General features: G+C 43.5%; 1 protein-coding gene across 5 annotated transcripts; it reads left to right on the top strand.

Moving 5' to 3' along the window:
* The first annotated feature begins 963 nt into the window (after nucleotides 1-963).
* Nucleotides 964-25468, top strand: LOC125768161 (unconventional myosin IC). Of its 5 annotated transcripts, none has more exons than XM_049435470.1 (10): nucleotides 964-1178; nucleotides 2166-2430; nucleotides 20289-20448; nucleotides 20864-20979; nucleotides 21093-21555; nucleotides 21630-21836; nucleotides 21898-23634; nucleotides 23714-24024; nucleotides 24095-24194; nucleotides 24286-25468. In XM_049435470.1, exons 3-10 carry the CDS (start codon nucleotides 20323-20325, stop codon nucleotides 24298-24300), a joined length of 3075 nt encoding a protein of 1024 aa, XP_049291427.1. In that variant the 5' UTR covers nucleotides 964-1178; nucleotides 2166-2430; nucleotides 20289-20322; the 3' UTR covers nucleotides 24301-25468. The 5 variants fall into 5 exon arrangements, with proteins under 5 accessions (XP_049291427.1, XP_049291428.1, XP_049291426.1 ...); XM_049435471.1 differs by having other exon boundaries at nucleotides 964-1144; XM_049435469.1 differs by lacking the exons at nucleotides 964-1178; nucleotides 2166-2430 and adding an exon at nucleotides 15582-15883.
* The last annotated feature ends 1297 nt before the right edge of the window (nucleotides 25469-26765 follow it).

Here is a 26765-nt window from a genome sequence, read left to right on the forward strand (position 1 = left end):
CCAGCAGGTACGTGCTGTACTTAAAAAAATCGATTTTAAATGATAATGAGAAGAAAAGTGTTAATCCAATACAATGCTCATTTCAAGAGCAGCAGCACACGATAATGCTGTGATTCACTGTTTGGTGCGAGCTCCAAATCGACTACCGGTAAAATACGTTGCATCTAAAGAAAGTGAAACAAAAGGTGTTCAATATAGCCCAACAAGGAGTTTTTTTTACGTTTATGTGCGGTAAACTGACATTGGAAACCAATTAAAAGTTGGAACTTCATTAATTACATTACAGCTTTATATGCGGATTAATTAATTCCTACAACTAAACTATTCATCTCTGGCTTTATATGCAAACAAAAACTTTGTCTAATCGTATGCTCCGATGAAAATGACTCTTCTCACTGTACATTATGCATTCATGCTGTTTTCCCTATGAAGGAGGGACCATCCCTTCTACCCTTCGCTCTTTTTCACCCTACACAAGACAATCGATCTGTGAGAGCGCTAGAATTATGATGATCACGGTAGGCATGGCAACGGTACATTTCTCTCGGGCAAATGCGCGGTCGCTTCTCTTGAAACAATCGTCACTATGGGCACATACGAAAAGAAATCCTGTCTAGATTCGTGAAGACATGGGTTTTATTAACTATATTTGGCTTTAAATTTAAAATTTAGTCACGCCTTTTAAAACTAACAAAATATAAACAATATTCTTAAATATTTTGCTACACTTTTAAGCGTGTATATATTTTTTATCGTTATTTATTTAATATCTATAAAACATTTCCAAAAAATTTACTAAGTGTATGTCAACAAAGAAAAAGCTAATTTCGAATAAAATAAATACGAAATAAATGTGAAAAATCCGCCAGGCAGAGAAAACCCATTCTCTCTCTCGCATCCACGCATCCAAAAAGAGCATTTAGCCCCACCGAAAAGCCGGTCCACAACTCCAACCAAGTTGCGATCATGCTCTGCCGCTCAGTATTTTGCAGTCAGCGGTGAACGAAACAAGCCCTCGCAAAGTTGGCCGGAAAAGTGTGCCCTAGAAGTGCGTGTTGATGATGGCTGTTATTGTTGTTGTTGTTTGTTAATTTACCCTCCAAAGTGTCCCTACAGACGAGCTTGTGTAAATTCAAAAAAAAAGGTGTGTTTACTGTGCATCAGATATTCTAAATAAAGTAAGAATAGTGTGTCATTTTCGTGCTGAGAGTGGTTTGTAAATGTTCCCCTTTACTAGCCAGTTTTACTTTCATCCCAATGCCAATCCGGTGCAACACGTCCCATTGTAAAAAGAAACGATGGTATATGATCAATAAAAAGTTTTGCTTGATCAAAACGAACGGAAAGCTAGGTGAAGAAATTAACGGTTCGCGTTTTCGTGAAGCTACATTTCCCCGATCGACTTGGGCATGTGGCATGATAAGCCCAGCAACAACAGTACGGCTATAAAGAAAACCGTAACGAAAAAAAAACCTGCTAGTGTGTGGATTTTTTCGGGTGATTGTGGTTTACTCGTTTGTGAAATAGTTTTAAGACGAATTTCAAACAATTTCTTCCCTGTAGGTTGTCACTCAAATTCATTTTGCACACTTCATTCCTACCGAGTACAGAACTAGGCAATTATATTTTTCCAGCATCTGTTGCGATCGAAAAGATCGATAGAAGTGACTGGAAACAAATGTTTGAAAGGTTAAAAGTTCCGAAGCAGCAAATGTGCAACTTCACGGCACGTTTGCTAAAGGTTTTCACGATCGTTTTAACATCTGACCCCGTACTGTTACTGCCAACACCCTAATCCGAACCATTGGCTTATTCCGCCTGGTCAATTTACGCGTTAATGATGTGTGCAGTTCTAGTTACTTTGTTCTCACACCACGTTTCTTAGTTCCGTCCTCTTGGAGGAATGTGTTCCTTCGTACCTTCGACGTACCTAAAAATCGATCGTCAAAAACGGGAAATGAGCTTTACGGATTTTGGGAAGTAACAAACCACCCCCTCTGGATCAAGAACATACAATGATATGGCTTCAAAGTGCAAACCATCAATCCAAGTAACCAGAAAAAAATCCCTCCCTTACCATGTTTGCCGGCGTTGTGGAGAATGATAGTGTGGAATGTAAACCTATTCGGCTTCGTTTTGTTTTTTCGCCCCTCAATTTTCGACAGGAAGCGTCCACGAACGTTTGTTTGATTCGATTCGGCCAGAGTGGTGGAGGATTTGCGAATGGAAGCGTGAAAATTGTGTAGTGTTTGCCCCACGCGTTGGTGTTTGTTACGGGTGGAAAACCTGTTCTGTAATCTTCGGTAGGAAATTCTACCGCCAGCCGTCCGGAAGAAACGAAAAAAACGGAAGTGCTGTTTGTTGAAGCGATTGCTTGGATGTGTAACGAAAGTGCAGAACGTACTGCTTACTGCTCTTCGACAAACAACGGTAAGTAAATGTATACTAAGGTGTTGTTAAGGTAGTTGTTAGTCATAGTAACTACAGATGAACAAGCTAATGATGTTTAAAGGAATTCAAAAGCGATTCCAAAACCTTCCAACATTTATCTTTTTACTGCTTGTGTAATTCTTTTGCATCAACCAAATATCTTCAAATTTCGCACCAAATGCAGTTGATGCATTTCCCAGCTGAAGTGGGCACAATTTTCTTCATCACCTGTGTTCATTACCGTGTTCCCACATCCGCATCCGAATTGTTACGGAATACCTTGAAGAATTCCACACCTCCACGTCCAAGATCCGTACCGTTTTTCTTTCGGTGGCAAACGGGAAAATCGTTTTGCCAAGCCGATGCCTCTGCTTTCCGAAACAATCGGTCATTTCCTACGGCTGGCTGGTACTTGCGGCCTTCGGGAATTTTTTGGCTTGTGCAATCCTATCAGTGGTGCTGGAACTGTAGTTTTGCTTCAACCAGATAAATGAACCAAAACCGCGAAGATTTTATGGGAGCATCCTAAACTTCCGAAGTGGAGAAAAAAAAATCTTTGCCTCAAACAAGCATAGCACATACACAAGCAGACGCATCATATCAGATCAAAGTACCAATGCGAGAGCGCAACACAATATTCAACCTTTCCGCGCTTGAAGAATGCGAACCGAACCGAAGCCACCACCCCAAAGCCAGGTGGATGAGGCAAGTAAATGGCAAAAACCCAACAAAAAAACAATCCACCCAAAAAGATGCGCCTTCTATGTTTTCTTACCCCAGCCGCGATCGGTAAGGTGATGGATTTTCCCTTTTTATTCCCGGTATCTTTGCGCCATAAAACGCAACACAAATTTTCCAATACACAAACACAGCCACACAAAGATTTGTGGGTAGATTTCGGGTTCCTTCACACTACAAAAGCACACACCCTATGAATGTGGAGTACCGTTTTTCCCGCTCCGGGTGTTTGTGTGACTTGGTTGGTTGTTTTCCTTTCAACCTGTGATAATGCTCACTGGCAACTGCTCTTGGAATTTTACCAAGATCTTGGTAAGATCTCTCAAATACATGGTGGAAGAGGCTAAGAACACAATCCGCGCTAATTGCAGCTCTACGGACCAAAACTGCTACCGTGTTGCTTAAGGCTAGAAGGCGCCACAAGAAAAAAAACGATGGATTTGGTACTGAGGCAAGTCAAGGTTTATTTTGTTTCTTCCCGGTGTAAATCGGTACTTTGAAAGATACTGTAGGTACACCAGGATTCCCATTCTAGAGTTCTGGAACATAATGCTTTGAGAAATGGAAAATGTCTCGAACAAGAATGTCTCCCTCAGTATCACTAATTGTAGTGAGCACTCGTTTTGCTGAAGTGTACCAAAGCCCAGCAAGTGATCGAATGATCAGCAAAACTCCAAAACATCCTTACCATGACCACCAAGTACCATCGACATCTTGTTACCTCTGGGTGGCGTTCCAGTGCCGTGCGAAAATTGCCGATCCGAAGCACACGCGCGCCGCTACGCTATCGCATTATGCTCTCTCGGAAGGCAGAGTTTAAGCTGGTGGTGTGAGGAGCCAGGAGTTCGCCATGCTTTCGACCATTCGAAACCTGTTTTGCCTGCTTCTGCCTGCCAAGGAAGTTACACGAAGAGACGTAACAATATCCCGGAGTGCCCACAGAAGTGCACCTATAAACGTGTTTTTCCCCTTCCCGCTGGCTGTTAGCCGTCTCCATGCTTTTCCAACCATAGCCCGCAGATACTCGCGTTGGAAGACTCGTCGCGAATTTTGCGAACCTTCTTCTGACCCCCCTCCTGCTGCCAATTCGCGATTTGTGCCTTAAGGTTGGTGTAATGACGGAATGGTCCCTTACCCTAATGGTAAGGAAATTTGCGACCGTGTACGGTTGTGTGCGTGTAAGTAGAGCACCGGTAATTGTACGTCTTTTCGGCTAAAAGCTGCGCGAATGCTGACGACCACCATGCCATGGGTGGGTCAGCTCAGTACGATTCTTTCCAAGACAAAAACGGCCCATCAGAGCTCTGGAACGGAAAGTTGCACACGAAAAGGGTTCGCAGCAGATGATCGCCGGTTATGTCTGTCCGTTACATACCGGCTGTCTGGCACCACCACAACCACGACCATCACTGCTAACCGTACACGTCCATGTCGGTCAACGCCATATGTACGAAAGGAAGCTGTGGGTACTAACCTGATGCAGATGTCGTTTATCGAAGTTGTACATCGGAGTGCTTCTGGTTTTTAACTTGCTGCAGAGCTAATTGTTTTCTGGAATGGATGAAAGAACAGTTTATGCAATATATTAGTTAGGTAATTGTGATTTCAGGTAATTCTATAAGATCTAGCTTGTAATAAGGACAGTAACAAAAATATATATCTTTTTTGTGTGTCGAAACAAACCTTTCCATTACCTAATGAATTCTTATTGTCGTTAATCGTACAGATATCTTAAATATTTTTCTTACAAACCCAATAGACCCATTCCCATCCGTTAATGGTTCCTCTTAGTACAATCTTAATGGTGATCTATTTTCTTTCGTTAAAATGCTTCACATTTTAGAGTTTAAGAAACTTCGAGCTTTTAATCGAATCCACACGATCGCCACGCGGGATCCAGAGCACACTGCTCTGGGAAGCTTTTCTGCTTCATTTATCATCCACGATCGCGCTACATGCGTGCGGAAGATCGAAACTAACGTGTGTATTAGATTAAATTCCAAATTTAATTGAAGCTCTTTCTTCGCACGCCACATTTTTCGGGGAGGGAATGTGGAACATTTTAACTTGCAATGGACGGTGTTAACAAATTAGATGGGGAGCAGCGTTTAAAACGTTTACAGCTAATGTGACGATCAATTGGTTCCTGTTGTTATTGTTTTTCTCCCCTTTGCCACAACTTACGCAATCCATTCGGAATAAATCACGCGCAGAAAAGAAGTGAGAGCAACTGAAAATAAATCGGTCACCCTCACAAAAAAGTGGCAGCCCTTGGGGGGCTTTTTTATAATGCATTTAATTCCCCATGAGCTCGGTTAGACCAGACCACTAGCCGAATTGAAAGTATTTCGTGATCGTCCACTGTCCCAAATTCATGCTGAAAAATGACCTACCTTTCTGGTGCTGTAACCACTTAACTAACAAACCTTAAAGAAAAGAGAAACAAATACCGCAGCGCTTCCACAAAATCTGCCCTAAAAGCATAAATACATCAAAAAGGGTTTGAAGTCACCGATGGTGTATGACGATATTCCCGGGTTTCTGGAGCCGGTCGCGAATGAGGTTTAGTGTGGTGTGAAGCAAGTTTCCTGCTTATGCGTTGCGTTGCGTTGCTAGCGGTTATTTGACTCCTTCAAAGTCCGAGTGAAGTGCATTACAGTGTCTTATATCTATGCTGACAACTGCTTTAAATGATAAAAGGATCACGGGACGGAGCTTGAAACTGGTTGAAAAATCAAACTAAATAAACGAAGAAGGTTGACCGGTAGGTGAGCAAGTAAAAGGTTTTAAGGGAGAAACGATGGCTATAAAAATCGAAATCAAACGCTCACGCGATGCGCGATTATAGTTTGCATCAAATCTTGTGCGCATTTAATCAAAATTCGATACCCCGTGTGGTGAGCCCATGCAGAGCGAACGATCACCTGTTTCTTTAATGTGGGAAAAGGAAGAGTTAAGCGCATATTTTTGTCTCAGGGTTTATGCCAAGTCATATGTTTGGAGTTTTCATGTTTGGAAAGTTATTAATTGCTCCGAAATCTTCGAAACCCTCACTGACGCTTCTATGACGCATTGTGATGCGATCAAGAACGCGATCATGAAACATGAGTGCACTATGGAATGCAATTTTTGGGTTTTCCAACAAAAAAAGAGACAAATCGTTTTGGTTGTTGATCTTCGTGCTTATTTTCGGGTGGGTGTTCAGCGATACTTTACCCAAAAACCTTCGACTGCGAAGGCCTAACCGATCTTTTAGCTGTGTATTTAAGAGTGGAACTTGAATGTTCAATTTTGGCTGTACAATTGCATCATTTGCGTTTGCGCGATCATGAGTCACCCATTTCCAGGCTTTTTACTGCTGATGGAGTTTTGCCGTTCCGTCAACCTTTGCCAACGCTCATCATCGTACACGGTTTTATTACTTCACCGCAACTCTTTTCTCTGTGGCACTTTTGGCACGATGCCCTTGCGAGATGAAACTAGCAAATGGTGTCCGTTTTTTATGGGTTTGTCGTGTGCTGTTTCTTGTTGTAAACCGTAAACCCTTTAGGTGAGGACTAAAGACACAAAGTCTTTGAGCTCATACAATCATAGTGAGCTCATGATAAGATGTGGTTTAAGAATGGTTCTCAGGATGTCAGGAGATAGAAGAATCAGAAGAATTGGTGCTACTCTTGACATCCTGAGGTCATCGTTAGGTAATTGCTGATAGGTATGAATCTTTAAAAAGTTATTTTATTTAGACTTAAATGCCCTATCTGGAAAAAATTGCGCTTCAATTTTCAATCAACAATCAACTAATCAACAATATGATTACCAATAAGATAGTCACTTGAGGGTTTATTCAGATACACTCCAATCGGTTTATGGATTTCTTGCTTTCATGTGCACGCGTTTAGAGTCGTAGTCCAATGATGACAACTCTCCAGGCTCCCTTCTGCTTCATTCGCTTTTTGTACGGTCAGCCCATACAGTCCGTTCTCGTCTGACCTTGAATCTTCCTCCTTGAGTTGGAACCTCTAAGGCGGAAGCGCGATTTGCCAATCGTGACACCGAACACCATTTATTTCCTACAGCACTGGCGCCAAACGGAAAACCACAGCACACAGAACCTTTACGATTTTACGGTTCACGCGGCGAACGGAGTGGTCAGAGAGAAAGATTAATTTCTTTACCCCGTTCTCGATGGAATGTATCGTTTCTTTGAGTTGAAGGTTACAAACTTTAGCGAGCAGAGTTCGCAGAAAAAAAGGGTGCAGCACCAAAAGTCCACCCTTTTGCAGCTTCAACTACGTGTGTTGGTCAGTTTCGAATTGCGTAACGGTTGTTTTTTTTATAATTGGCTATTACTGGGGATTGGCTATTACTGTACGGTGTTAACCTTCGGTTTAGGAAATTATTAGTTTTTTCAACGATTGAATTTCGGTAATTGCAAAACGACTTTGAGTTCCAATAGGATTTTCAAGAGGGAGAGTCCAATTTTTCTTCTCAATCCCAAACCCAAACCATTTGATTAACCATTGCAAATATTGAAGCTGGGCAAAGCGCTGCTTTTAAACTCAACAGTTTCTTCAAATAGACACTTGCCTACTGCCTCCGGTAAGAGAGTCCTCGAAACTAAATATTTTGCAAAACTTTCTGTTTGCTAAGCACATACCTTCTGCTCCAGTTATATCGTTCCCGCCTCCGGCAGAGGAGTGCACTTGAAAAAGCTAAAAACATTGTCGAATTGACATGTTGAATTTAAAATCGGTGACCCTCGGTCGATCTGCTCTACAAGACGCGTCGGTTCACTTTCACCCGATTTCAACCGAGCACTTAAAATTCCGCGTCAACGTCAACTTTGAGATGACAGAGTGCTCTTTCGCGCCAGGCTGCACACGGCGCATCGTCATGGTGTCAGATCAGACCCACAAGGAATGGTGCGAAAGAAAACAAACACACACACGGGTGGGGAACACAAAACGGAACGATCCGGCGAAAAACGAAACTGCCAACCATCGTTCCAGTTAGTGCAGAAAATTCGTTGTCCAAAAGGAAATGTATGCAGTACGCGTCGCCTCCACGGATGAGGCTTTCACTTTGTGAGGGGGAGGACACGGTGTAACTTTCTCAACAACCGATCCCCACGATCGATAGAATACGATAGATGCCCTTCGGCTTGTGTCTTCGGCCAGACAAATGGTTCCAAGTGGGGTTCTCTGCAACTTGTCATTGTCCACTGCTCGTGTTAGCGATTCTGCAGATGTTTGGTAAACAAACAACGTACAACGTTGTTGGTGGTGCGTTTATAACCGTAACCTATATCGGGTACGATCACAAGGAACGTGGAATAACTTAGCTCCACATGACCTCGTTCTTAGCCGAGAAGAGATACAGACAGTTTTATATTTTTGCAATGACGCGCTTCCTACCCGGATATTTTAATACGCTGCATGATTGGCTGTAAGGTAATCCCTCGATACATGTGGATATGTAATCAGCGTCACTAATTGCCCATTAATTTCTTCCGTCGCATTGATTTCGTCGTGAGCATCGTGATGAAAGGTGTTTCTGTGCTTTGATTGATTGAAGATCTTTTCGCATCCATAACTTTGCGTCGTCTATTAGCTGACCGAATGCGTCTAAACCATGAAAAGCTTCTTATGTAGCGCATCGATTGAGCAACGTCAAAACAATAAACACTCACAAACCAGCAACAACAAAGTGAACTTTCATCAGGTCCACCAATATGATAAATTACCCGGCATGTGTGTGCATACAGTAGCCCGCACGCGCGTTCGCACGTCCCCCGATCGGTGCGATCTGATCGCAGGAACCTTCGGGAAAACAAGCGTACCGTAATCTTATTTACATTCACAACTCGCACCCAATAGTGGTCAGCGTTGGATGATCGAGTCTCTACGGATCTACGGTGGGGTTGAGATCTGGCCGTTTGTCTGACACCTCTGCTGTACAATGAATCATCGCAATGCCTTCAAAACAATCTTTCCTGCATTGTTTGGACAACTGCAGTGGGATCGTGCGTTTCGGTACACATCAATGACCTAAATACAGGCCAAGTTTTGTATGCATGTCTGGTTGTATGGAGAGACATAAAAAGGGAACAGATCCCGAGCAACTCCGGTTGCATCGTGTAGCAGCGTCCCCATGATCTGCTCATGATCCTCAAAATGATTCATTTTGTTTGAAGATAGGGCGACAAGTTCTGTAATCTAGCAGTTCTTCTGTTTAGAAATGGAACTACCTTCTGAAAACGATCCATGGGAAGAATAATCTTAACAGATACAAATGTTATGAGTCACTAAACGGATGACGTTCGATACATCATACTGTATGCGGTTTGTTAATCCCCGAAACCAGTTTGCTGCTGCTCATCTGTGGACGGGGTAAAAGCAATCAATCCACGACATCGAAGGACAAGCTTTTCCAAACATGACAGTTGATGTCACTTGACGCTTGGACCATGAGTCATCAAATTCATTAGGTGATTAGTAATAGTCTCAAATATTAATCGCTATCAGTAACGATGTGTCTTTGACGAAAACTGCTGGAAAGAGAAATGGACCATCTTGCAAAAAGGTATCTCCTGTACAAGTAGTTCCAATTCGTGACATTAAATACGCTGAACGGGGGAAACCTGATAAATCTACTAGGTCACCAATGACACATTGTAGTTCACGCTGTCTGACAAGCCCGTTCCACGTTCGTGCATTAGGTCACAGAGACTTGGTAAAAACTAAAGCAAACAAAAATCAGATAAACATGAAAACATTGTCATTACTCGACGGTAGACATGGCGGAACGTGACGATAGATGTGTCGCTGTTAACCGTGTCTGCAGCAAAACGAAAGCCCGACAGCATCAGTTCCTTCGTGCGCTGGATCATGCTTTTTGCCGCACGTCATAATTCACAATGCCTTGAACTGAGTACGAACCAGACACCTCATAAAAGTAGAGCGATCAGGTTTTGTTTCTTGCTTCCGTTGTCGTGCCTTTGGAATACATTCTACACTGCTGTATGATAAATCTGGAGCTAGTAACAGAAAGCTTTGGATTGGAAACAAGAAGATTGGAAACAAATTGTGCTGTTAGTTCTTCGTTTTGCTCGAGGCGGCACACTTTGAGCGCCACCGTGTGCAAGCACAACCTTGTTCTGCTATTGCTTAAAAACAAGAATTCGATGGCTCCACCGTTCGGGGGCATCAGATTACCAGCTGGTGTTTCACCTTCCGTTTGTTTACATTCGTATATATTTTCGTGTCGCCCGGAGGCACCATTTAACGGAGAACAACTTGAACTGCTTCCCCAACATACGCAGCGTGCAGCAAAATGACACCTCAGTTTGTCCTCTGGCTGGAAAGAAAAGTGATCCCAAAACGGAAATAATACAAAAGCCCTCCAGCAAGGACTTACGCGTTTAACAGAGGCTCGTTCCGGAACGAAGCTCCAAAAGTACTGAGTGCCTCCGGTGGTTCCGCCCAAGTAAGTTGTGCAGACTGGATCTATGATGTACGATCGGTGAAGTACCTTTATCGCTGCACGTGATCATGCTCACCGTATATGTGTATGGTTCTGTTTCTGTGCAACAAGAGCATCTCTCCATTCCAGGCACAAAAGATGGTTTCCTTCCTGTGTTTGCATATCTGTCATATGTACCGCACTTACATCGTTAACCTGTATAATTTTCCGCCAGCACTCACGGGACGGCATGGGGAAATGTTTAATCCATTATATGCAAATGGAAGCGATTTACGCCATGTGAAACAGAGAGTAAAGGGAGTTTCCATTTTGCATGCCAATTTGAAGTATATTATGACCGATCGCGGGTGATCTTTGGTTGGATTATGATCTAATCCAACTAAGCAATGAGTATAGACAAAGCTCCTCTCCAGCAAAGCATTGGGGAACGCAATGGATAGAAAATTAAGGGGTAAAAACGGGGCCCATCCCTTGTAAGGTTGTGTAGCGTTCCATCCAGTCCATTTTTAAACTTGAAGTTTATATGCACCTCAGAATAATTGGTTGCACATTTCGCACAGCTTAATAGCAGCGCTTGCCTACCTCTGTTACGTGCTCTCCTCTTGCGAGTTGAGCTATTGCAGCTCCATACTTAATGTCCGTTGCAAAACTAAATTAGGCCACCAAACTACACCGACTTGCAAGAGTTTAAAATTGATCAAATGTCCTAATGTCCACGAGGTGGTTTTGCTGCGCCCAGAATTACGTCAGTTTAGCGGACGGACAGAAACGATGCGTAAAAAAAAGACTAACCACCAGAAGGGAAGCACAACTCTGTGGAGTGGTGAGAGTCATTTACTGAACTGAAGTTTTTGTTTTGTCGTCGCTGAGCGCATTGTCTTACCGTAAGAAATCTTAAACGACCCGGGGGCCTCTTCATGGTTTGTGGCATTGAAGTACGACATCGTTTTTTGGTTGGGCAAGCATTAAAACACCTCCGGCATATTGTTGTGGCTGTCCCCCGGCAAGTTCGTTCCAGCACCCGGGTTTGTTAGCTCAAGCAAAGGGTGAAAATAATCGTTTACTGGTTGGTTTTGCTAACTAATGATGGTTTTTAGCTGGTGGAAGCGTATCCAACGTGGTGTGCCATTTGCAGCAGCAACTGTTTGCAGTTTAGACGATGGCGGTTTAGAATATTAGCGACAGTGCTAGATGGGTTGCGATGTGTGTCTCGCTAGATTGTACGCAGATGATCGATAAAATGATGATCTTCGGCTCACGTACCAGATCACGCAACGTAATTAACCGTGACAGCTGTCATTCATGCAACTATTCCAGGCGCTTAATGGAAAGCTGTTTAAATACCTTTAAATTAACACCTGTCCAGTTCGATTAATTCCCTTTCCGCGTTGATGGTGTTTCGTTTGAACGCAAAAACAACAATCCAAACCGTACCCTACCTCAAGCGGCTTTCCCTTTGGGCAATAAAGTTTGCATTTATCATCCGGTGGCGGACTGAAAGAAAACTGTCAGATATAAACCATCTCAATTTCTTCCCGATATACCTTTGGTCTGTGGCGGTTTGTGTATACGAGAGTTTCGCTTGATGAGCGCGATGAAGATCAGAATTCTTGTCGAGACACTTGAGCCGTGGACTGACCTGTCCGTTCGATGAGGTCGTTCTTGAAACGTGCGCTGATTTATCTCATCCCTTGCAATTAGTCAGTCCCCAAGCACATCCGGAGCTATATTTCCACCCCAGCACCGTACTTAACGATCGCGAACGTACAATGACCGTAGCGTATCGTTGTGTCCGTGAGATACGAAGGTCTCGCAATGTGAAGATCTTTCTGCAGTTCTATTTTTGACAGCTGGAGATGTCCAGTCGCCGAGCTGTGTGTTGGTTTTATTGCAGCGCTGGTTCGAGTTTTGCAGCCTTCACCGTCCTGATGATCGTTCGATCGAGTTGAAGGCAAACGTTTGAACCCTTAAAATAATATCGCTATGTTAAACCATCTGAAAAGGTTATGGTACGCCAGAGTCCCCGTTGGGAAGAGTCATCTCCTGCCCTGACAGCGTCAACATGCCGGTTTCTATTCATTCCCGATCATCACAGCCATACGGCTCGGGAAATAATTTTAGAGCTGCCCACAAATGGACCGTACGCATGTGGACTGTGAGCGGTTTACGCAAAAGTAACAACTTCTAAACCAAACGCCTCCAACGCACGCGTGTGCGATGTTGTCGTTCCCATCGTCACATCGGAAGGAGTGTATCGCCGTGCAGTGAAAGAAGTATTTTTAGAAAGCGCATCTCATCGTGTGTGATTTCGTGTGGGATGTAAGGAGTGACCTGTACGTCTCCAGATCAACATTCGTTTATGGAACCGGAAAACCGAACGACCATAACTCATTTCGTCTATCTTTAACCCGTAACCGAGTGTCACTTGACGAGCGAGGACAGCCAAAGAGGAAGCTGTCAAATTTTAGTAACTTCAGATTGAATTTCTCTACACGGAGCGTACTTCAAAACTCAGCCAGACAGATTCAAACTATCAAAATAGAATTGCACAACAATACATGCAGCCCTCGTCGCTGGTTCATTCCCAGGTTTCCCACTGTCGTCTGCATCATTAGGAGCATCTGTTGCTCGTTTTCATTAAGGTTAAATACCGGTGCGCTTTTGATTCATTTTCCTTAACCCTCGAAGGCGTTCACTTCCTGGTCAGTTTCTGTGATTTTTCATTTTATAGGTTAATGGTTGAGATATTTCGGCAGCTCATTACACGCGCTTGGTAAGCCCTTTCGTATGGGCAACAATAGAACTCAACGTCTTTACACTACTCCCTTCCTTGCTGTGCTCCCCCCCACGGGAGGATTTTGGGGTGGGATAACATTACATTCGCCGCCATGTTGAGTGCATTGTTTTCAACAACAACCGCGAGGTTGGAATTAGTTAGTTGATTGTGTCAACGTCTTGTCTGTACGGTTTCTTTAATTAAAACGTCAATTTCCTGAACCGATGAACAAATCGAATAAGTTTTGTTTATTTGTATATTATAGCACAGTTTTTTTTTTGTTTAAGGTGAGTACATGTTTCCTCGCTTTAAAAAGTTTGATGCCAGGAGACCCGGTTTTTGGCCTCCAACGAAACCGTCTGTCGGCTGTCACGACGCCTGTTTACGAAAATATCGACACGTCCCATTTTCTCGCTTCCTGCTGTGCTAAGCCGCGCATGTTGATCGGTTGATCGACGTTTCGTTATTGGCAAAAAAAACTATATATTTTTTTTAGAAACTGTTTTCTTAAGAAAACCCGTGTCGCAAGCCCCGGGTTGTAAAATTTGCTCCTATTTTTTTGCTCCTGCTAAGACTATTTGACATAAGAAAGCATTTATGGACGTTGTTGAAAACGAAAGCAATAAAAAAAGATTGAATTTTTTTTATGCTGATTTAGATTGGTTTAAATTTCAATGTTTTATTAAATACGATCGTTCTATTTCGCAGCAAGAAAATTGTAAATCAATCGTAAAGTGTACAGCAAACCTTCAGATCAATAAATCTACAACAGTTTTACTTCCAAATGGTTTGATTGTTTTTTATCCTCCTTTTGCAAAATACCATAAAATGTTTTACCATTACAAGAAAATCAAAATAAACAAAATGGATCGGAAATATCTGGATCGGAAAGGGTATTTGTTCGTTTGGGGCGAACGTACATGCTTTACATGTGTGGACACACACGATCGTGCGATCACCATCGGTGATCGGTTTGGAGAACGGGATGAATTTTAATTTTGCTTTCTTCCACCCAATACCCAAACGTATTTGTTTATTTCCTTTTCCTGTCTGCCTGCCTGTCTATAGTTCCCTCCGTCCATCCAATCTGCGAGCCAAGAAAACGCATCCATGTGTTGTGGGAAATGGAAAAAAGAAAACTTAATTTAGCACATATACTACGCGTGCACGTAGTTTCGTTTTATTTCCGCGCACCGTTTAATTACGGTTCATTCTTGCTGTTTCATTTTCGCCCACGGGTACGATCGATGTCGGTGCGGCCGACACGCATGTTTTGGTGCACTTGAATTTTCGTGTAAAGCAAGGAAAACAACACACGAAATTGTCGGCATATTTGGGAATTTCTAACCGGTCTCTGTTGTGTTGTCTGGTGTAAATGAAACGAAACGGTCTGCCGACCCGAAGCAGCAGCGGCAGCAGGAAACGCTGAGATCGATAAAATGTTTGCATTAGTCGAATGGATGCCGGACATTTTTGTTGAATGCTGGGGCGCTTCTGCACAAGGCGAAGTCGAATGACAATGGAGCAGGAACAGAGTGTGATGGGTTTATGACAATTTCCTAAGGTACATAGTCATAACACAACATACCGTACGAAATAGTTCCGTCTGTTTGGTGAACGGTTTTATGGTGGTGTATGGGTAAGGTGGACAATAATAAGATAACTACTACTCTATTAGGGAGGGGGAGACAGAGAGGGAGATAAGGGTGGAGAGAACAGGTACACATTGATATCAAAACTCAGATAACTGCTATACTATTACGTCGAATGTCATAAACATTTATGTTGACAGAAAAGAACAACAACAGAGAAACGTTCAAAAATGTAGTAAACAATATGGCGGAAGTTTTCGTCAGTTAGTACACGTTTCCCAATAAGTGAGCATGCTGTGTTTGTATTTGTCAGATTAAGTGCATTAGAATTGGAGAATTGCAATCGATATCATAATACCATCAATTGCACCAAAGCAGCATCTTCAAAAAAAAATGGTTGACGTGGAGCCTTTTTCTCAAGAGCTCTTGAGAGTGCGAGTGAGTGAGAACGTGTGAAGTGTCTGCTAAGTCTTGCGAGCATGGTCTCCGTCCTCCTCCAAGCGAACGGCTTCGCGGGTGTACGATGATAACCAAATACGAGCAACCTGGCCCGGTTTGAGGGGTGGTCCCACTCGATAAAGTGGCGACGCTGATAAGATTGTCTTTCCACACGGTGTTCGGGGCTTTTCCAGTGGACTGAGATAGTCGAGAATCAATCGATAACTGACTGCAGTAACCGTCGGTCCTCGCCTTGTCATCGTGTATCGTGCCGGTAGTATCGGAACGGACTCTACGCCCGAGAATAGCGTTTCAAGTGCACGCATGTAAATGTGAGATAATTGCCTGACGTTCGCAAATAGGAAGCAAAAAACCAGAGCTTACCAGCGTTTGGCACAAGGAGCTGTTCCTTGCCGTAAGTGTCAAGGTGAGTTGTGATCATCTTAAAAAGAGTTCCATCAAGTGATACTAGTGACATATAGTACAGCAACTTTGTTAAGGTGTGATCTTTTGTGGCACATTCTACCAAATATCTTACCCATCTTGGTGAAGTAACTCCGAATGTCTGAGACGGAGATAGCTGTTTGGGTCAAACACAAATCGTAAATCAGACAATAGGCGGAAATGTGTTTGCAGTTTTATAAAGAGCTTCAAGTTAATAGCTGAAATGGAGTCGGTGAATTTAAATCGAATCAAATCGAAAAGTGCGACTTAGATGACGCACCATATTTGTTACACGGGTGTGTCTCAAGGACATTTATTGAAGACCCTTCCTTCTAAGGATTTGCTTCGTATTGCTAAAGTTGATGACTAACGAACCCGATTCGTGTGGTCGGTTATTTGTGCAATAAAGAAGGTGGTATCACCCAGGGAAAGGTAACCGGTTACGTTATGGTTTCACGGCTATATGTAAATTCATATTGCGTCGGTCCATCATCCTATCGACCTCGACCCGATGAGTCACTTAATAAAGCGGAACTCTCCCTATTGGGTGGAGGGAGTACAGAACAAATATTACCATTTTTAAAACTGCTATCTATCTTTTTGCACTGACATAACTGACATCATCCATTCTCGGCTTTTGAGTTCCAGAGTTCCAGAGTTCCTGGTGGTATTTCTCATACTACTAAGAACCTTCCCTGTTTGCGTTCCCATGAAAGTGCTAACATCAGTCCGATTAACACCTCTTACGAAGAGGGTGGTGCATTTTGGGGTGATTTTTTTTCTTCATTACCACCCTGCTACATGCGTCATAATGCAAACACTCTCACACACACCTGTTGGCTTTTATGCACCGATTAGGAAAGTGCTTTGCGTGCTTTTTTATTTCGCGATTTGGTTAATGAGCCCAACAAAATGATGAAGGGAAAATCACACACACGGAAACACACGGTGCCTGAAGGTACAATGCACGATTGCAGTATCGCAAAATTTTATCGCTTTTCATACTGATAATTATCAACCGATGAGGTGTAGAGCAATGCATATTTGTGGCGGGCGTATATGACAAGGGCGGCAACTCTTGTGGACCGATGAAAAAGACATTTTCCCTTCGCTACACTTTCATGCTACCCATTGTCTCCCGGTATCGGTCGGATTTCTAATCCTGATGATTGATTTTAGCAGCAATTTTGTAACGCTCCGTTGCACAAGACTCCACTCGAACAACGCGAACCGATATCGTTCGGTAAATGTGTGTTTAACAGACCAGTTACAGGCGACACCCCGGGGAAGAGGTTGCTTTTTTCTCGGTGCGTTATCTTTTGTAGTGGACAGATTAACGGCGTTAAACAACCCGATACTAGGCGGTATGGAAGTCATGTGGCTCAACACCCAACAGAAAGGAAATATTTCGAAAATGTAAATTCGAATGTCAACTACGAATTGGGGCGCCGTTTTTCAAAAAGGGGAAATTAAAAGCTTTTAGAGCGAAGCCGTGCAATTATGCATACAACATAGAAAACTTGTCGTAAAATAATAAAAAACTTATTTTAATTCCTTATCGTGTAATGGTACGTTGAGTGAATTATTTCGTACTGCTAGTCAGATTCGTTTGAAATAAGGAAATTGTAAAATGGAACCATGGAGACAACGTACAGACAAACGACATAACCCTCTCAAGGAGACCTTTGTTCTGGTGAATGACTTAGTTCAAAGCGGATTGTGCGTCCAAGCAGACCGTAAAACGGTCATGTTTATTGTGGCACAGTCGCCACACTGTCCAACTCCAGACACGATTTCCGACGCATTACTTAAACACGACCCAATAATAATACTTTTCCTGTACCACCACAAAACCTCTCATATCATAAAACAATTATTTATGGCCGTAAACTGTGGTTCGAGCAGTTTAATATCGAGTTCCAATCACGGTACAATGTGAAACGCGAACAATCAAGTATCTATCGATGGATGGGACCCGAAAGGGTAGTGTGTATTGTTATGGACCAGCAAAACCTTGAAAAGCCATAAGTGCCTTCACGCTGGCGAAAGGTGGTGCAGCTTCTTCAATTGACAAAAACGTTAACGTGACAATCGTATCACGTTGCGCCTTATCGGAACGTGTAGCACCATGTATCAAACGGCAAAGGAAGTGATCTAATTGGAACGCTAGTAAATGTTCCACTTGCCATCCAAGTTAGGTTCGGAAATTACTCCTTTTGTAAGATTTCCTCGATGTTTCTTGAAGGTCACTCTCACTCTTCACGAAAGTAGACATCAATATAAGACCTGTATAATAATCTTCAGGGTGTAATTTTTATCGCCTACCGGTGGAAAGGGCTTGAAAGGGACAGTTTGATGCGTTCCAATGCACGCGAAAGGAAAATCTTGCTTCCAAAGATGGTGGAGAAGTGCATCACGGCGATCATAAAAACAAAATACTCTCGGCGATCAGATGATCGCGCTCGGCCGGCATCATAACGCGAGTGGTTTGTCCAATCGTTTTGATGTTGTTGTTTTCCTCCCATCATCATCCAAGCTCTAGGGTGAGAAACGATTCAATAACTCCTATCTCTACCGATCGTTCCGGAACTATTAGATGCGCCTCGTTTGTCCAACGCTCCCTTGTTGTTGTGGATGCGGATAGTAAATAAAATGCATTATACGCATCGCGGGAGCACAAGCTTCACACGGCGAATGCACGCAATGCGCTACCGTGGTCGCTTTTTAAAAGCAGATGTATAATTATGGGAAAACGGCGCCTCTTATCATAGTGCTAATAGCAACAGGCTTTTTGTTTACCCCAAATTTATTGGTGTGAGTATGATCAATTAGATTAACACCTTCGATTGTTTATTGCACGTGCTGTTAAGGAGATTATATTAGACATAAATCCAGGAAAAAAAGGTTTTTATCTCTAGTCAAGAATGATCATTTTTATTCAACATCTTTCGGAGTATTTGACCACGAGCGAAGCTTACCATTTAGCGAGTACATGTTAATTGTACTCCGGTGTTTAATTCTCAACATTTCTGTACAGTTTCTTGCTGTAAACAAGCTCAAAATCCTTCGCTTCCCATTGCACACAAACCCGTTAAAAATGGCGCATTTTAATGTAAATAGCACACGCTTTGCTACCACTCTATTATGACAGTACTAAGCAGCATGGAAGGTTTACTTCTTTTTGCTTGCATCGTCTTCTTCACGTCACTTTGCTGGCTCGAATCACTGACATTTCATCCAAACATCAGTCGGCAGTTGATCCTGCTGGATGCTGTTTTGCTGCAGAAAGTAACGAAATTTTAACGTTGTTGAGTGCCAGTTGTTTCTATGATAACAGTGAACACATAATTATCGTATTAACGAAACGGATTAAGTGTGGAACTAATCACGTGCTGTGTAAATGTAAACACAACCATTGATCAATCAAGCAAAGGGGAAAAAAGCATGCAGTAAGATCATTAGCCATACTTAAAGTGTGTCAATTTGGGTTGTGTTTTTTGGTATGAAAAATGACTGTGGAACAATAATAACCACCGGTGGAGTTACAACAGTATACGGGATTTTAGATTCCTTTTTAGGTCCTGTTGATGAACCGTGTGGGACATTTGGTTGTCAAAATGTTGGAGCATGAGAATATCACGAAAGGAAAACAATCGCGTTGCCCGGTTGGAATGTATGTGACCATCGGGTTGCTTCGTTGAGATTTATTACCTCCCTAGTGGTTATGGCAGGCCAGCGAGAGTCACATGCAATGAGCAGAATAGTGTGTAATTAAACGGTTACACCCCGGAGTGATTATTTATACCACCGTACATTAGAATGATTAAATTCATTTTTCCGACTAACCAAGCAGTGTGAGAAACCTGCAAGGGAATAACGTTTTCCGTGTTTAGCTTTCCTGAACTCAATCTCATTGTCACGGCATTGTTCATGCTTTTTGCTTTTTTTGCTGCACAAGAAACCGTCCTGAATTAAATGACATTCTTTTCACGACCCATCGTTAGTTGGTTATCGAAAAAATCGTCATACCATTTGAAGTGCTCATTCAACACCTTCCAAACAGTCCGATAAGAACTGCGCGTGATCAAATGACAAGCGGACTGTATAAACTGTACATTGAGAACATGCCGATAACGAACCCAAAAGGGTGCTTAAAGACCGACAGGGCAGAAAGCCATCGGGTGACATAATCGATTGAAGATCGGCATTATTGTGGACCCACCGATAGGCTGTTTGATTACTCGTTGATCATCGTTTATTAGCAGCAATCGAGATCGATTGATTGTTTTTCGCAGAGTGCCTCTAGAGATAGAGTATGCCACCAAAGGAAGTACCTCATTACTGACTGTCTGAAGTTTCGAAATTTCGCTTCCATCCTATCAACACAGAACACTAAGCTGCGAACGGTGGCCAGGACGCGAAATGGAGCGAGGACTACACGATCGCGATCGGGTAGGTCTGCAAGATCAGGTGCTGCTGGAGAACTATCAAAGTGAGGATGCGTTCATCGACAATCTGAGGAAACGGTTTCAGGAGAACCTTATCTATGTGAGTATTGGCAATCGTATTGACAGATATTTTACCAAAAGCTAATTCGATCTACAACATAGACGTTCGAAGCCATCATAAATCATGTGCTGCCTGCAGTGGTGTCGATTACTTTCCTGAGGGATTTACCTCGTAGTCATCAACAGTTCCACTGGACAGAGGGAACGTCAAGCGAAAAAATGATCGAAATATGATACTTTAATCCTTTTGCTACTGTGTACTAAGAAGACAAAAAAGACAGATTTGAAATAGTTGCGAACGTCGACCTTGGTTTAACTTTGGTCCATTCCTAATAAGATCGAATTACCACGTTATAATGGTTGAAGGGTTCTCGGAAGTGGATATCCCTCTATTGCCACATGTCGCACACAGTTAGGCAACGTTGTAATGAATCTTTATTCCATCTTTTACGCAGACCTATATTGGCCATGTCCTGATATCGGTAAACCCGTACAAGGAGCTCCCGATCTACACCGAGAGTGACGTCAAAGAGTACCGGAAGCGACACTTTTTCGAGGCTCCGCCACATGTGTAAGTGTCAACGAACTCCACCTGGTCGATCGAGACTGCAAGGCGTCGCGCATTACACCGAAGGTTATTTTACTGCAAAAATAAACTCACAAACGATACACCCTTTTCTCTAGGTTTGCACTGAGCGACAACGCGTACCGCTCGCTGACGGAGGAAAACCGAGGCCAGTGTATTTTAATCTCGGGCGAAAGTGGTTCGGGAAAGACGGAAGCATCGAAAAAGGTGCTACAGTTCATAGCGGCTGCCACCGGGCATACGCACAATGTCGAGGGTGTCAAGGATAAGCTGCTGCAGAGCAATCCGGTACTGGAGGCGTTCGGCAATGCGAAGACAAACCGTAACGATAACTCGTCCCGGTTCGGCAAGTACATGGATGTGCAGTTTGACTTTGTCGGCGTGCCGGAAGGTGGTAACATTCTGAACTATCTGTTGGAAAAATCGCGCGTTATACATCAGAGCGGTGGGGAAAGGAATTTCCACATCTTCTATCAAATGCTGGCTGGAGCGGACGATAATCTGTTGCGGGAATTACATCTTAAGAGAAATCTGGATACGTACTACTATCTTAGTGATGGGGTAAGAGCGCGTAAAGTGCTGTTGAGGTACTAAGAATAGAAATTTATTTGTCATTTTGTATTGTTTTCCGACAGGCTAATGGTAATGTGCCGAATATCCGTGATGCGGACAACTTCCGTGTCGTGCAGAAAGCGATGACCGTTATTGAGATCCTGGATCAGGAACAGCGACAGATTCTTGATATTGTGGCTGCCATACTGCATATGGGCAATGTAGGTTTCACGGAGGAGGAAGGCAAGGCGAAAATCCTTAAACCAGAATCAGTGACGGCGATTGCCAAGGTGAGATAAAACATTGGATTCTAGAGTTCCAAATCTAACAAGGTGTTTCTCTTTGTTTTAGCTTCTAGGATGCAACGAGGAGCAGTTGACGAACGCATTTACCCACCGAACGATTGAGGCGCGTGGAGAAATAGTGACGAGTCCGCTGAACCGCGATCTAGCAATCTATGCCCGTGATGCCCTAGCAAAGGCCGTGTACGATCGCCTATTTACCTGGCTGGTGTCACGCATCAACACCTCACTGCATGCGGCAGATCTGGCCAAAAAGAACAGTGTGATGGGTATATTGGACATTTATGGATTTGAGATATTCAAGAAGAATAGCTTCGAACAGTTCTGCATCAACTTCTGCAACGAAAAGCTGCAGCAGCTGTTTATTGAGCTAACGCTGAAGCAGGAGCAGGAAGAATATCTGCGCGAAGGCATTGAGTGGGTGCCGGTTGAGTACTTCGACAACAAGGTGATCTGCAACCTGATCGAGGAAAAGCACAAGGGTATTATTGCACTAATGGACGAGGAATGTCTGCGACCGGGCGATCCAACCGATTTGAGCTTCCTCACGAAGATGAACGACAATCTGGGTTCGCATCCGCACTACATTTGTCACAGCCGTGCTTCGACGACCGTGCAGAAAACGATGGGTCGCGATGAGTTCCGGCTGGTGCATTATGCCGGTGATGTCACGTACAGTGTGCATGGCTTCCTGGACAAGAACAACGATTTATTGTTCCGCGATTTGAAGGAGGCAATGGCGGAGTGTAGCAACGGTATCATCAAAAGCTGTTTCCCTGCATCCGATATCGGTAGCAAACGGCGTCCAGAGACGGCTGTAACGCAGTTCAAGAATTCGCTCAACAACCTGATGGACATTCTGATGTGCAAGGAACCATCGTACATTCGGTGCATCAAGCCGAACGACCTGCAGACACACAGCCAGTTCGATGTGGAGCTAGTACGGCATCAGGTCAAGTACCTCGGATTGATGGAGAATTTGCGCGTAAGGCGAGCGGGTTTCGCTTACCGCCGTACGTACGAACTGTTCCTGCAGCGGTACAAGTGTCTCAGTAAACAAACCTGGCCACACTTCCACGGTCCGGCAAAGGATGGTGTGCAGATACTGGCGGATGAGTTGGGTTACGAGAAGGAGGACTATCGCATGGGCAAGACGAAGATTTTCATTCGCTTCCCGAAGACGCTGTTCGACACGGAGGACGCGTTCCAGGCGAAGAAACATTATCTGGCCTCGATCATACAGGCCCGATGGAAGGGTCGCCGACAGCGACATGCATATCTGGCGATTCGCGCTAAAATCATCGTCGGCCAGACGTATATTCGGCGTTATTTGGCTATTCAGGAGCTGAAACGACGCCGCGATGCTGCGGCAAAGATTCGCTTCTTTATCAAGGGCTTCATCACACGGCACGACGAACCGAACGAGTGCAACCGGTCCTTCATACAGCTAACCAAGCGTCACTGGTTGCTGAAGCTGGCGAAAAGCCTGCCGGAGACGTTCATGAGCCACACCTGGATAGCGGCACCGAAGCACTGCCAGGAGGCATCGATACTGTTGCGCAAAATACACAAACTGCACCTTGCCCGCTGCTATCGCGTGGGTTTGAATGCGGAAAAGAAACGCCAGCTCGACCTGAAGGTCCTGTCGGAGGCGGTGTTCAAAAACAACAAACGCAACTACCCGGAAAGCATCGGACCGTGGTTCGTGGATGATCGTATATCGAAGCAACACGCCACGCAAATATCCAACTTTACCGTCACGCAAATGAATGGTGAAAAGTTGCACGTAAGTAGTTGTGGTGTGTGTTTTTTTTTCTTTTAAATAATTTTCTATCGAACGCATCTTTTTCCTTCCTGTTTTGCAGTACTCCACACCGGTCGTGAAGTATGATCGACGAGGTTACAAACCCCGCGAACGCTTTTTCCTCCTGTCCAGCAAGGCGGTTTATCTGCTCGATGGAAAAACGTACAAACAGAAGCACCGGCTGCCGCTCGACAAGATCGACTTTTGTATTACGAACGAGCGGGACGGTATTATGCTGATACGGATTCCGCTCGAGCTGAAAAAGGACAAGGGCGATCTTATACTGGACATTCCGGACATCATCGAGTGCTGCATCTGGATACTGGATGTTACCAAAAATCGCAACATCATTAACATCGTTGACACGGGCTCGTACGTATTGAAGAAGGGGCGATAATTAGCACCTCACAGCTGTTCATTACTTGCGCTTTTTCGGTTTCAGGCTGTCCCACAACCTAGTCAGAGGCAAGACTGGCGTCATCGAAATACAGACGGGTCCGCAGCCCAGCATCACACGGGCGAAGAGTGGAAATTTGTTAGTTGTGAGTATATCTGTCCTTGTATAGGGCCGCCTAATATTGTGTTTTGATAGTGAATTTAATTTGAAACAAAAATCTACACCCCTTCTTTCAGATTGCTGGCCAATAACCAGATGCGTTGATCATCCTACGAAGCGAGACGATGGACGTTTAAAAATAGAAATTATTTAGGTACGAACAAGCAAATCGTAAGCGCAACTCGCGAAATAGACGATGAATGGGAACAACTACGCTCACACACAGGACCTGCACACCAGACAGCGGACTGTAACTGGAGAACTAATTTATAAAGGGGTGCAAAAAAAACGGGAACACGTAACATTGCGCGCCTTACCATTTGATGTGATTATTTTGCAGTTTTCAACCCCAAAAAAGATGCCGAATTTTTGCAAAATAGGGATAAAATCGAAGAATAAGATTATTGAAAAAAAACGGTTTAAAAAAAGGGGTCGTTCATCAGCGGACAAAACCTGTAGACACACGCGCACACGTGAACGGTTGTGAAAAGGGATCGGAATTCGGCAGCATTTCATATCGAACGTCGCACATCACCTATATAGTGCTATCCGAGTGTGTGTTAGGTGTAAAAGGTTTTTTTTTTGCAAGGGGGTTGAAATTTTAAAATGTTAAAAAAATCGACCCAAAAATCGTACACGCGGTCGTCGCCCTCGTATGCACCCTGGCAGGAAGTTGTAGGGGCGAAAGCAAAATCATGTGTGACACATTTTGCAAACGGATAGCGGGAACGCAACGTACGCGCCTTGTGTTGCTGTCCATGTGAAATAGAAAAGTGCCATTAGCATTTAGAGGAGTGTTTGCCAGCAGCAGCGCGAATGTGCGCGAAGTTGTAGGAGGGGTTGGAATTAGTTTTTCTTTCTTTCGGGTAAAAAAAACGGAGAAGAATTGTAATGTTTGAACAGTTTTACAAAAAAAAACTGCTTACTAGCGAAAAGCAGAGCGCAACTATTGACGCCACAAGTGATTCTTATCGTAGGTTAAGCGAGTTTACAACAAAACAACAGCCTAGTAGCATTAAATGAATGTTAACCGATGTAATCGATCGAAATGTAGTACAGTTACAAAACACATGTGGTAAGGAAAATTGAAACGAGCCGCGGTGGCCGTTTTTTGGGTGATTATGCCGTTATCAGAATTTAGTTATTTCTCTTAGTTTTTAAACCTTCCCGACACCCACACCTTCACCCTACCGCGGAATGAAAGATGGCGGCTTTGTACTTCCTTTTTTATTATTATTATATTTTTAATTCTCAAAAACCCTACCATGAATGCGTTTGTTTATTGTCGTACGCAAAATCCGAACGATAACGTAAAGGTATCTCAAAAAAGGCGACCCTCAATTTTGAGTTGAGCTGTGTTTTTTTTTTGTTGTCCTGATCCATACCCTAAAGCATCGAATTCTTCGGCTAATGGTAATGTGCTGTTGTATGTAAAGTAGGGAGCGAGTCTTTTGCAGTCACGTGCTGTTATGTCTTATCCTTAGGGGCCCTGCCTTACCCAGGGATGTTCTTAGTTTCCTTGCGGCAAAAGGTGTTACTTTCTTGATGCACAGCACCAACGGATGCTGCCACAAGTGCACAGAGGATGCGTGTGTGTGGAAGGATTCATTTTGTTCCCCCACTCCCTAGGGTTGTTCCTTTTCACGCGTAACAAACGGGTCGCGGCGATATCTTTCGGCGTTGTTTTTAACGATGCGCACGAGCCAAAAAATATAGTTTTTTATTATTATTTTTACGGTTTCGTCCTAATGTGCGGAGAAAGAGAGAGAAAGAACGTCGATGATGGTGGTTGGGATTTTTACCCCGTGAATTTTAGTTAGGGTATCTCGCGTATCAAGCGTCAAGGTCTAGGGGGAACTAGGAGAAAACCAATATTTCCTATCAATAAATTTTCTACCACACTCTTCCTCTTGGTTTCTCCCTTTTGGAAGGTGAGAAACGATCGCGAGATGTGCTCGGAGTGTCCTTTTTTTCGACTTTTTTTCTCTTTTTACTTTAACGAGTTCCGGTCCCCAAGGGAAACAGGCGAACAAACAAGGCACGGAAAGGGATTTGCCTTGCCGGCTAGGTTTCGTATAGCCACAGTCTTACAGTGTAGTAGGCCACTGGGTGTGTTATGAACCATAACAACCATTAATTATTGCACGGATGCTTTTATACGACGCATTCGCTACTGCTCTGCGTGTCCTTTCATTTCGGTGTCGAGTTTTCTATCTTTTTTTGTTGTTTTGTTTCGTCCGCAAATTGTCCCCTTTCGGTTTCATTCATTTTACCAACCAAGGCAAACAGCCGTTTGAAGGACATTTCGTTTGAAAAGCAGCTTTTTTAATAATTTCCAGAAGCACAAATTAGCTGGTAAGGTTTGTAGCTGTATGTGTGGTTTTAATTTTCGTACGTGCAAAATAAGGGATGCGATTGTTTCCCTTCCACATGCTCACAACCACAGCTAAAATCCCTGGGAGTAGCTTGGCTCAACTGAACGTCAGCTAAAGCACGCAAAAGATGCGCCCAAGGATGGGTTATTGTTTCACTATTGTTTTGTTTTTGAATACGTAAA

The sequence above is a fragment of the Anopheles funestus genome, chromosome 3RL (genome assembly GCF_943734845.2).
Source record: "Anopheles funestus chromosome 3RL, idAnoFuneDA-416_04, whole genome shotgun sequence".
NCBI lineage: Eukaryota > Metazoa > Arthropoda > Insecta > Diptera > Culicidae > Anopheles > Anopheles funestus.